At 40.2% G+C, this 12,636-nt stretch overlaps 1 protein-coding gene across 2 annotated transcripts in view; it reads right to left on the minus strand.

Annotated features, from left to right (window-relative positions):
* Positions 1 to 12,636, minus strand: part of WDR41 (WD repeat domain 41) — a 43,779-nt gene that overhangs the window by 13,550 nt on the left and 17,593 nt on the right. Inside the window, exons 10-13 of one of the 2 annotated variants that reach the window (XR_010069160.1) lie at positions 11,047 to 11,168; positions 9,973 to 10,061; positions 8,073 to 8,206; positions 4,586 to 4,828 (exon numbers count right to left, since the gene is read on the minus strand). Coding sequence is in view for 1 of the 2 variants with exons in the window: in XM_063320986.1 (XP_063177056.1) it covers positions 4,676 to 4,828; positions 8,073 to 8,206; positions 9,973 to 10,061; positions 11,047 to 11,168 (498 nt within the window). In the remaining variant the exon portion in view is untranslated. Of the gene's footprint in view, positions 1 to 4,410; positions 4,829 to 8,072; positions 8,207 to 9,972; positions 10,062 to 11,046; positions 11,169 to 12,636 lie in introns of those variants that run through there. The other variant, XM_063320986.1, reaches the window with a different exon arrangement.

Below are 12,636 nucleotides of genomic sequence, written 5' to 3' on the forward strand. Positions count from 1 at the left end.
TTGTCAAATCTTTTAATTGATAGAACTGTATTCACTAACACTTCCCACAACTGTTGCTCAGCCAGAGGGGTAATCTAGTCACCAGTAGAGTAAGAATAGGTTGACAAATACGCATAAACTACCCACTTATCTAGCATAAATTTGCTCCAATTCTGTTGATGTTCTTTAGCTCTCTGAATCACAGTTCTAAAGAGAACATGCACAGTAGAACAAGTAAACCTTCATAAAACTGACGTGGTGTAAAAGAAACCTTGCACCACCTAAACCAGCCCTCATACTATCTTTCAGAGCAGCACCTGTTCTCTCTTCTTATCCATGTAAAACCTTAGTCCGAGTCAAATTCCCTTAAAATTGGTCCCATAATGAAAGAAAATAAGCATATTCTGTATAACTGGTGCCATCCACATGTTTCTCTGCCATCCAAGAGATCTTACCATGCAATGTTTCATCAAATTTTACATAAAAACCATCATGGCACTTGACCAACATCCTTTTTTATAAAGTGGTGTTTTGTACACCTGGTCATCAGTTTTATTAAACTTATCTAAATTTTACAGTAAGTCCATATATTGTGCTACTTCTAGGATGAACCTGTTGCTTTTTAAAAAAAGTTTCCAAGTTATAATTTATAACAGCATTATAATTTGTACTGCTTTTTCCCTCCTAATAAAATGATGGTTTGTTTTGTGATGTAAAAAGTATTTCAAAAGATGTAAATAAGTTAGAAATCAAACAGTTTTTCATTAGTTTTAAGATATGAAATTTATGCTAAAGCTTCCAAAGCACAAATGCATATTTTTGTACATCTCATTTTAATCACGTGCAGAACATGAACATGAGTTCAAATTTTAGCCTATTCTCAGACTATTCAGTTAACAAATACTAGCAGAACTGCTGATTTTTAACACTGTGCACTCCAGGCTGCAGGCAAGAGCATCAGAGCTGTGGCTGCAGTTGAAGCAGCAGTCCACTGCTCATTAAAAGGAAAGGTCTTGAGACATACTCTTTATCTCCCCTCCGCTGTATCAAGAATTGAACCCAGTAAAGGAAAAAAAAAACAAAACCAAAACCAGAGTTTAGATTGCTGTGGAATAAAAGTGACAATGATTGTTGTTTACTGCAGGTAGCTTACATAATGTGCCAACCTTTTTTGTATGTTTTGTACCAAGTTCTGAAACAAAAGGAAACATTCATAAAATGTATGTGCAGAGAAATGTATATAAGCTATATTTTTGTTAGAATTGTAATAGAACCTTACTTTTGTCATAGCTAAGGCAGGTTGCTGTGTATTAAAATGCTGCATTGTGTATATTTGAAGAATGGCGTTTCTGGTGAAGTATGTTTATTCATTCTTTCTTATTATCTATTGCAGCATTCTTCAATGGATTTTTATTCAGATAAGTTAAACCTCTGGTTTTTATACTGTAAACTGTTTGCTTTTACCATTCCTTTATTTGGAACTAGTGCTCTCGGTGGTTGTACCTTAACTATTCTGATGACTAAATGCTCACTGCAGCTTGCAGTAGAGAAAAGAATTTCACAAGATTCAAAGCTTTGTCATCTTACTTAATTTGATAAATACAGCAACACTGTAAGACCACATCCATGTAAAACATTTCACTTCATTATTTCTGTCACACTTCTGTCACAAGGAAGAAAATGTGAATGGTGGAAGGAACCTAAGAAATAAAGTTCAGCCTCAGTTCTGGTTCACGAGTTAAGACGTTAATGTGGAATCAGTATATTTGTTGCAAGATCCTGTGTTTCTTCCTGTAGTCAGAGACTAGGCAAAAAAAGTAATTTGTGTGGAGATATGTCCTCTTTAAGAGCAAAAGAAGTCAGCATAGATTAATCATCATCTGCCAGCTGCGTCAGATCACCTAGTCTCTAACCTGTCCACCTGACCAACAGCTCCTTGTTACATGCTATTGTCAGTGCACAGATAGGTAAAACAACCACCTCAGAGTTACGCAAGTATGAAGAGTAGGTCTGATAAAGATATTTACTTTTGTGACGTGAACATATGGAATTCTATGTTACTGTGAAGTGGAAAAAAATTTCAAAGGACAAAAGTGGAAGTAAAATTTCTAATCTGCTTACCCTATTTTTGCTCTCTGCACTTCCCAACAGCAAGTGACAAGCTCTTATTTAACAGGAGTGGGTTAGTATAGCCTTACTGTGTTCACTCGATCAAAGTTCATTTGTAAAACAAAGAACTCAATTTAATACTTGCAACTCAACCATCTTTAAAGGAAGAGACCCACGGGAGATCTATTACCAATGGAGTGTATCTGAGAACAACGGCACTTTTGATAGATATAAATATTTATACATGCATGTAGGACTATTTAAGGCTGAATTACATCCCTGTAAAATGCACAGTGAGTTCTGTGACTAGAACTGCTCAGTTAAATAGGTCTGTTTCTCTACCAGGTATTCACTTAAAAGCAGTCACATAAAAATGAAATAGTTACTCTCATGGTATAGGAAGAAAAGATAATAAAAAGGTGATGTGCCTTCTCTTTGGTTATAACCGATGACAGCAGTAGTGCCTCCAAAAAAAACAAGATTTGTAAGCTTCCACTGTAAATTTTTAGTAACAATGTGTAAACACACACTTTATATACAAGTAAACAGTTACATCTCAACTGAAACAAGGAAAAAAGAGGGAAAGAGAAACTGAGCTCTCCAGCTTATACTGGGGTAGCCAAAAACGCAACACTTGCTGATGAAAACAAGCTGAAACAATGCAGACTGACAGGCAGAAAGGCTCATACCTTCCTCCCACAAGTTTAATACCATATAACCAAAGGCATGTTATCATCAGCTGTAATCCTGTGCTGGTCTATAGAATAGCCACTCTGAGCAAAGAACATGCAGCTCAAGATGTAACACTCGCTTAACCTTCCTGAATGGAAAGGAGAGGGTAATTTTACAACTTCTTCACCATTCTTGTGTTTTTGAAATATGCCATTTTGAGCTCTACACTCAAATAAGATTAGTTATACAAGTTAACTAATGTGGGGAAAAATGTACAGCTCAAAATTTTACGGTCCTTCTGCTCTGCTTTCCAGGAAAGATTGAGGCAAGAGTCAAGAGGCAAAGCTTGGCTTCTAGGGGGCTGGGGGATGGTATGTGCCCAGGGGGGCTGAGGGAAACAAGTCTAAAAGGTTCCTTGGTTTCTTCTAGGAAGCTGGAGCTTCCTCCTTTTGCTTCTGCCCTTGTCAGGATCTGCTTATCCCTTTGGTTTAACTGCACTTACTGCAGCCGCTGGATCTTAAGTCTGTAATTACAGCCCTATAGTCTCCTGTACTGAAAACAGTTCTCATCAATTCAAAGGTAAGAAATGGCACTGAAAAGCTGCATGAGACTCACTACTAAACTGTTTTAAGTGCTGGATCTTCTGAGTAGGCATGAGGACAGTGGCATTCTCTTCTACATGGCTTCACAACCACTAAGATCCCAAACTCCCTACTCCCTAGCTCTTCTCTGTTCAAATAGTAACTTACCTCTCACTATCTCATCCTCCTTCTTACCTTCTTTCTATCAGTCCTGGGTTTAACTTCACCTTTTCTTCTTTTTTTCGCTTTTGGGTTTTTGTTGCTTTGGTTTGTGGTTTTTGTTTTAGTTTGGGGTTTTTCCTACTCTTCTTTAGCTTGCAGATTACTGCTGTTATCTCAGACTTGACAAAAAAGGCATTGTGTACTTAAAGACTTGGTTTTTTTTAAACTCTAAAATACTTTTTATCCTTACAAACTTGGTGCAGATTTCTTTGCAGTCAAACTTCAGCTAAGAATTCATCTGGCAGAAGTGTTTTGCTAGTACTGAACACATCAAGTGCTACTGCTTAAGAAAGTTTCTTACATCCTGAAAATCCATGGTAAGGCCAGTGCTTCCTATTAGACACAAATTAATTTGATGAATGCACTACGGAAAGACTAAGCTAAACCACTCATACTTCATACTAGACATGGTAATGGTGCTGTATAAACTCCAGTATACGTTAACCCACAGTTAAACTGCAGCTACTGTAAGCTTGTAATACTACAAGCAAGCTTGTAGTACTACACCTTGCTTTGCCAAAAATTTAAACCTGACAAGTTGGTATTGCCTACTTTTCTTTCTTGCTCTTACTCTTGGTGCAGGATAGTAACTTCAAATGCAAAAATTCTATTTGAGAACTGTTTCTTTTGTGCGTTTTTGTAGATACATAAATCTGAGTCATCAGTGACTAAAGATTAGCTTCAAGAATTAAGTTACATAAAGCTGGAAGCCTGAGATATTTTTTTGTGCCTCCTTTTTGCACATAACACTGTGGAACGCCCCCATCTGCTTTAGTTATGACCCATCTAAGGATTTTCACAAATCGTGATTTTGACATTCACCCAACATATTTTTAAACATCAGGAATAATATTAGAAAGTATTTAATGAGTCATCATTAGCATCAGTCTTTCAAGAGAACATAACTTCTGCTAACAGAGTAAGCCAAAATTAAGTTTCAACATGCAAAATACTCCTTTGAGAAGAGCAGCAGCAACTAATAAGATTCCAATATAATGCATGACATTAAGTGTAAACCTTACCGGTAGTCATATTCCCAATAGCTCAGACTTTCCTTTATATACACATTTCACACATCCAAGTTATACATATGTAGCCTGTATTCGAGCAATTTAAAATTTCAGCTGCAAATCACCGTTTTGTGCCAATTTTTGAAATAGTGTTAAACTGCGGAGTCTAGATTCACGTTCACCATCCTTCCACAAAATAATGAGGTGGTCAGCAGAGCACGTAGCCAGTCCCAGTTCACCAAAGTACAGGAACATCTGCAATGAAACAGTTACTGTTACCATGATGCTCACATGAGGTTGTCAGCTTGCTTACATGTTCAGTGTACAGCTGGACTAAACAAATACTGTCTGAAATGGTTCTGCTGGAACACAGTTATGAAAAATAAAACGTATACTTTCTATATGTTTGAGATGTCATAAAATCCCTACATGAAAACAACTCTTAAACAGCACTTCCCACTGAAAGATCTCAGTTTAGAAAAAGCAATAAAGCCTTACAGATCGGGAAGCTAAAGTACAGAATGCTGAAGAAACTTGTTCCAAGTCAGCAGTAGAAAAGTGAGAGACTTGTGCAAGCTTATTTCCTGGTTTCTTAGGAATAGAAGCCACCATTCTGTTCACTTGGGTACTTGTCCCCTTCCCACACAACATCACAGGCTACAATCACCAGCCCTGGAAGGATCAAAGAGTAAAAAACTGTGACAGACATCAGCATGTGCCTGGTCACACAGAGGAAGCCAAACCAGCAAGAACTGCAACACAGGAGAAAAGTACAGCAGCAGTGGAGGAATTCTGCAAGAGCAAGTCATGTAGTCATGCCTGACTTCAGACACCTCCACAAGGCTGCCTAAAATTAGCCACCAATTGCAGTTCAACATGACAGCCAATGGAAGCAGGTCACATGATCCCACTATGGCATGCTTGCAGTGTCCTCACTCTTCAGCTTCCTGAAGGGATCTGCCCAGGGGAGGCATTCAGGACAAGTACTGAGCCTACCTGCTCTGGGGACAGCTATGCAGTTCCAGTAGAAATACTCTGGCCAAGCCCACATCTTTGACCATCGCATTTCATCACTACTCAACATTTCCAGCCTCAACTGCTCCAGTCTGCCCAGAGTTTAAAAATGGAATTTTCCGTATGTAGAACATTATGGGAAATCACAGCCACCATCACTTTAGTTACTCCTTGGCTATGCAACATCCCAGCAAAGATTCAACATATGCCTCTCACCTTCTTTGCTGTGCTTCTTGCTGAATTACACATTATGTCCTCTTTCTTAGGTAGCAGTAGTAGCCCTAATAATAGGGCCTCTTTCAACAATTTTTCAGAAAGAAAGATAATAGAGAGGGACAGAAAGCCTTGCAGAAATGCCTGTGGCAGAAAGGTTCAGGTTAGCTATTAGTGAAAAGCTTTTGGCAGCAGCAGTTCTGAAAACCAGTCAGTCTCATGAATACTTGTGAGCAAAACAACTCCAGAACCACACCACTCCTTTCTACCTGCCCTTCCCCCTACTCTTGCCAAAAACTTGCATAGAAGTCCACCGTAAGAAAGTGATTTACTACTCCGAAAGGTGCGGAGGGAAAATGCCAGTTAAAGCAAAAACATACTCCATTAGGCAGACAGAAGCACAGGATGGTACCTGATTTAAAACTAAAAAGACCTCCTTAAGGCTCACAGCATCAAGGGCTAAGAAATTCCTAAATCACAGAATCATAGAACCATAGGGTTGGAAGGGACCTCTGGAGATCATCTAATCCAACCCCCCTGCCAGAGCAGGGTCACCTTAGAGCAGGTTGCACAGGAACGCGTCCAGGTGGGTTTTGAATGCCTCCAGAGTTGGAGACTCCACCACCTCTCTGGGCAGCCTGTGCCAGTGCTCTGCCACCCTCAAAGGAAAGAAGTTCCTCCTCATGTTTAGGTGGAACTTCCTATGCTCAAGTTTGTGCCCATTACGTCTTGTCCTGTTGCTGGTCACCACTGAAAAGAGCCTGGCCCCATCCTCCTGACACCCACCCTTGAAGTATTTATAAGTGTTGATAAGGTCCCCCCTCAGTCATCTCTTTTCCAGACTGAAGAGACCCAAATCCCTCAGCTTTTCTTCATAAGAGAGGTGTTCCAGTCCCCTAATCATCTTAGTAGCCCTTTGCCGCACCCTTCCCAGCAGTTCCCTGTCCTTCTTGAAGCGGGGAGCACAGAATTGGACACAGTACTCCAGGTGCGGCCTCACCAAGGCAGAGTAGAGGGGGAGGATGACCTCCCTCGACCTGCTGGCCACTCTTCTTGATGCACCCCAGGATGCCATTGGCCTTCTTGGCCACAAGGGCACATTGCTAGCTCATGGTCATCCTGTTGTCCACCAGGACTCCCAGGTCTCTTTCTACCGAGCTGCTCTCCAGCAGGTCTGTACTGGTGCATGGGGTTACTCCTCCCCAGGTGCAGCACCCTACACTTGCCCTTGTTGAATTTCATAAGGTTCCTCTCTGCCCAAATATCCAACCTGTCCAGGTCTCTCTGTGTGGCGGCACAGCCTTCTTCTGTGTCAGCCACCCCTCCCAGCTTTGTGTCACCAGCAAACTTGCTGAGGGTGCACTCTATCCCTTCATCCAGGTCATTGACAAATATATTGAAGAGGACTGGACCCAGTACTGACCCCTGGGGAACACCACTTGTCACTGACCTCCAACTAGACTCTGTGCCCCTAATCACGACCCTCTGAGCTCTGTCTTTCAACCAGTTTTCTGTCCACCCTACTGTCCATTCATCTAACCCAGACTTCCTAAGCTTTCCTATGAGGATGCTGTGGGAGACCTTGCTGAAGTCATGGTAGACAACATCCACCGCCCTCCCCTCATCTATCCATCCAGTCATGCCATCATAGAAGGCTATCAGATTAGTCAGACGTGATTTCCCCTTGGTGAATCCATGTTGAGTACTTCTGATAGCTTTCTTTTCCTCCACATGCCTTGAGATGAGGCCCAGAGCGAGCTGTTCCATCATCTTTCCACGGATGGAGGTGAGGCTGACCGGCCTGTAGCTCCCTGCGTCCTCCTTCTTGCCCTTTTTGAAGACTGGAGTGACATTGGCTTTCCTCCACTCCTCAGGCACCTCTCCTGTTTTTCAGGACCTTTCAAAGATGATGGAGAGCGGCTTCTGCCAGCCCTGGTTTAGATTGCGAATTTAGGATGAAATCTGGAACAAACATGCAGTTCCAAGCTGTACCATTTGCAATCTATAAACAAACCTAATACCCCACCAGATTAGCTGTAGCACGTATGTACACATCTGCACGCACAATCCTCAGGCATCCGTGAGTGTCTGAGTTCTCATTAGAACTTTATGTTAGTACACAGTATTGTTTTCACACTGCACTAAATATACCACACAATCAACATGTTCCCAGCCTCCAAAGCCAGACAGTTACAGCTGTTTAAGAAACACTGCCAAAATTAAATTAGTAAGTGAAATTCACTTTTTCTTGTTTTTACTGAAGCTGACCTACCTGCACAGCTGATGAATGACCAATCAAATCACCCACCAGCTCCAAGAAATACACAGGTGTATTCTCCTGCATCTTCTTAGCAGCTTGGTTTGCCTGCTTGTTTGCCCTTCCAAATCCCCACATATTGAAAAACCCTGGAAAAAAAAAACCCACCCACTTTTATTTTCGCAAAAACCACAAATAAAATATATTTCTTGTAGCTAAAGAGAGAACTACAGGAATGACTAAAAATCTAAAAGCTTAACAGTCTGCACGGCAAAATGACAGAAGCATTGTACTGAGCAGCATTTCTACATGTGGATTATTCATCGTGAGGGAGGGAAGGAAACATAGCTACTTTGGTTTTTGTCCTTTCTAGATGTAATTTAGCAAACATGTTGAATTACTCACCTGGATGAGACAATATATAAATTTAAGAACAAATCCAAGGACTGCCTAAATGAACTAACTGAACAGCAAAGGTAGATGCAGGACAGTGATGTTTACCTTTGTTCTGTCCTCCTAAACTGTTAACTTGTGCAAAGAGGAGAGAAATGAGGTGCCAGTCTATCCCATGTGTCCTGCTGGCATACAGGTAACAAGCAAGTTTCTGATGCTGAATTGCCTGTTTTTATACTGCCCACTGGCTACCTCCTTCAGATTTACAACTGTCAGCCAAACTGGAGTGTAAAGATATTACTACACGTGTTCGTTTAGATAGCAAGAACATACACATCTGTGCCACAGCCCCCAGAAGAGCTCTGTAATAATGCTGAGAGAAGTAAGAAGCACACAATGCATTTCAGACTTTCTTCCTGACTCTTCCCTCAGCCCCATCAGCACACAAAAAAAGAAGTGTGCAAGACCATGGCAGTGGTGCAAGGGAGATAACTGGAGAGATGAACAACCACTCCGGGGATTCCTTAGAATAAAAACAGACCAAATCAATAGCAGTCCACCTATCTCACTATTACATATGTTATCTTTCAAATTTCTCCTATCAAAGAAGTTACAAATTTCCAATATGAAACCAAATACCACTTGACACAATAAGAAGCAGAACTGTGTAGATCAGCTGTCACCAGCAATACCGAAGCCAGAACACTCCTGACAAAGTGTTTCTAAATCAACCACAGCAGCAAAAAGATATTTGCAAAAATTACTATCAACAGGCGAACAGCCAGGTAGACGATATACATCAAGAAAATTATTCACAGCTTGAATAAAAAAATTCCTACAAGAGAGTAACAGCTCATTACTGTTCCCCATCCACAACGCTAATTATATTGTCCAGAGCACCTGTCCAAGACCACAACCACCAGTGCCCAAGGAAGCTTGCTGTCAAAGAGCAGCAAGCACTACACAGGCAATGTCTGTACTTGGGGAAAATGCTTCCTAAAACACTACCAACTAGCCCTAAGGACTGTGATGCCCAGAGGTAGTATGTAACTGAGGCTGGATACAGCCTCAAAGTGAGTCCCAATGTCATTCCAAGTTCAACGAAGAGATGTGGAATACACATCTTTTTATGCCAGCTGCTCATCTACAGGATTCTCTTTACCTTTTGTCACAAGGTCCTGCAACTAATTACTCTTGCATGGCAGAGGATCCAACACTATTCAGTACAAGAAGCAGCGGATCAAAGTTTTTGATAAACCAGCTAATACAACTGTAAACTCTAAATAAGGTTTATGGCACAGAACTGCTTCAACTGCACCATCTAACTTACCATAACAGATCTTGGAGGGCTTGTACACCCATGCCTTCTTCAGTTTCCCTCCCACACCTGTTATCAGTTGGTTGAATACAGACATCGTTCGCTTCTTACAAAGCCTGTAAGCCTTTCTATTCCTATATGATGAATACCATGTTTCCCATCATCGTTTTTAAATATTCTTTTCAGCCCCCACTACTAGCAAACCTGTTGGAACTGGTTCAGCTGGCAGCTGCTGCTTTTCTCGGAGCTCCCAAATGCGCACACTGCCATCTTCTGAACAGGAGATCAGCTGCCTGTAAAAACAGTCGATAAGCAACAATAGCATGGATACTTATCTGCACAAGTCACCTTGTGATGTTTCTATAAAATAGGCAGCAAGTGCCTCAGGTTCTACACAAGTTTGCTAGAACTCTCAAATGTAGCAGGACATCCAGATGTTCCATACAAAGCAATGTGCATTTGTAGCAGGACAAAACATAATGGACTTACAAAATAGGTGGAAAAAATATACATTTTCAATCCCATTTTAAAAGCATACCACTCTGTAAAACAAAAAACAACAAGTCTAGACTTTGCAAACACGGTTCCACTAACTGGCTTCTATAAGCTTGCTTTCATTAAGCAAAAACATATTTTTTCTTATGAAAAAATAACAAAAGGAAAGATACTCCTTTTCATTATACGTTTAGAACAGCACATGCATTTACAAGATCAAGGCCCTAATTTTTATCTTCTTACTGATTTTTGCTCCACCAAACAAGAGTACAGAGGGATCTAACAACATAACTATTAGATTACATATACATTGCAAACTGTCCAACTTGGCTGTCAAATAAGTTCCAGCTAGAAATTCAGCAGTAATGATCAAAGGCTGGAAGTTATTATTTTTTGTTAAAACATTTCAACTGTCACCAAATATTTAGTGAAAAATATTTACTGAATATGCCATAGGCCTTTGCTTTGTAGAAGTAAAATGCTGTTAAGCTATATTTTCACAATGTAGACAAAAGTGCTTTATTAAGTCTGATCTTGAAAATAGCCACAATATTTTACTCTAAGCCTGTGGATCAAGCACACTGGATTATAGTTTTTTCACAATGAATTACAATGATGCATTTTCAAAAATCAGATCAACAAGTTCTATGTAATAAAAGTAGATCAAACTAAAGATCAAGTCCCTGCCCTAGAAATTAGACGCAGCTTTGCAGACTGTCTCTAGCCACGCTTCCAAGTTGTACATTTCTTTACTGCATTAACAAAATGTACCATGACTCGTACCTGTTTGGAAGCCTCTCAATGTGCAGTACAGAGGAGTCGTGAGCAGTTCTCTGGCAGGCAATCACACGCTTCATTTGAAGATTATATACGTATATGCCTTTCCCAACAGCAGCAAACACACACTGGAAAGAAAATTCAATGGAACAACTTACAGAAACAGATACTGAAAGATCACCCTGCATGTAATGGATTTCCAACAGTACTATGACGTCATCTACCCCGCATTATCTAGCTTGTTTCTGTCCTTGTGTTACTGCTTTATCCCAAACATACAGAATCAACAAGTTATACAGAAAATATGGATTTCTTGGAGGAAATAAGAGATATCCTCCTATACTGTAAGCAGTTTTATTTCTGAATTTTCATCCTGTACTTTACAATTTAAGTGGAAACCAAGGATACCAACAAATTAACACATTTCTGCAATTAACCTTTTACGTTCTTAAACCAAAATAATGTTCTATGTTTTGACAATCTCTTGTTTTATCATGAAAGACTGAGAATACAGGAAGCTGTTTTGCATTTTTGCCTATTTTTTTTTAAATTTAACTGAAGTTGCACAAAGAGGTCTCACTCAAGCATTTGGGCTCTCCTCAGTGCAGAAAAGGAACTCAGTCACAGAATGGTATTATACAATACGGTGTAAAAAGACCCGGAACCATTTTGCATTCAATGCTCTCCTTCAGAAAAGTGCAGGGATTCTGTCTCATAACCATCACAGCCCTAAGAAGCCACAAACAGTTTACAGATCATTAGACCTGGACCCTCTCATGACTTATAATGATTTTAGAGAGGACAAATGTATAATCACGTGTATGTACACGCGATATATTTGGTACCAAACAGAGGAGTGCAAAATGCTTCTATTCAGTACATATTTGGGGTTTTGAACATACCTTGTTTAGGTAATGGTATGCTGGATCTTTTCCCTGAATGGCCTGCTTCCACGTACAAAGCACAAACATTAATGCCTCATAAGCAGTTCACACCACACACTTCTCAACATTTTGTAAAACTGGTAACCCAGTGTCTTTGACTAAGATTTCCTACATATATTCAACAGTGTTTTGACACTGTTCAAAACTCTTTGTCTGGGTTTTTTTTGGGTTTTGTCTTGGTTTTGTTTTCTTGCACGCATCTGTGGTGGGAGCTCCAATAGCTCTGAAACTAAGCTCAGATTTCTGATAGCATTCTACCAAATCAAGTTTAAAAAATGAAGCACATTTTTGTTATTTTCCTAGTTTTGTATGAGGCTCAATTCAATGGCCTTCCACATGAATCTTCCATTCCTATATTTCAGCCTCTTCTTCTTTATAGTCTTCCACCTTGAGACAGGCTCTTAAATTTCATATAGTCTTATAGCTTTGCACAAGATGCTCTTCGCAGATCACACTTTTCTTCTCCTCGCCCCCCCACCCCACCCCCTGCCCCTACATAAGCCCCATCAAAACCCTGGTCATCTCAAACCCCAAGAAAATAACAGATGATGAGGCATAAATTGTACACCTATCTTAACAGGCAAGTTATACACACATACCAGGACAGCAGATGCACTCTTTAGCGCTGTTTCCTAGTATTGCCAAATCTTAA

Source organism: Chroicocephalus ridibundus, chromosome Z (assembly GCF_963924245.1).
Source record: "Chroicocephalus ridibundus chromosome Z, bChrRid1.1, whole genome shotgun sequence".
Taxonomy (NCBI): Eukaryota; Metazoa; Chordata; class Aves; order Charadriiformes; family Laridae; genus Chroicocephalus; species Chroicocephalus ridibundus.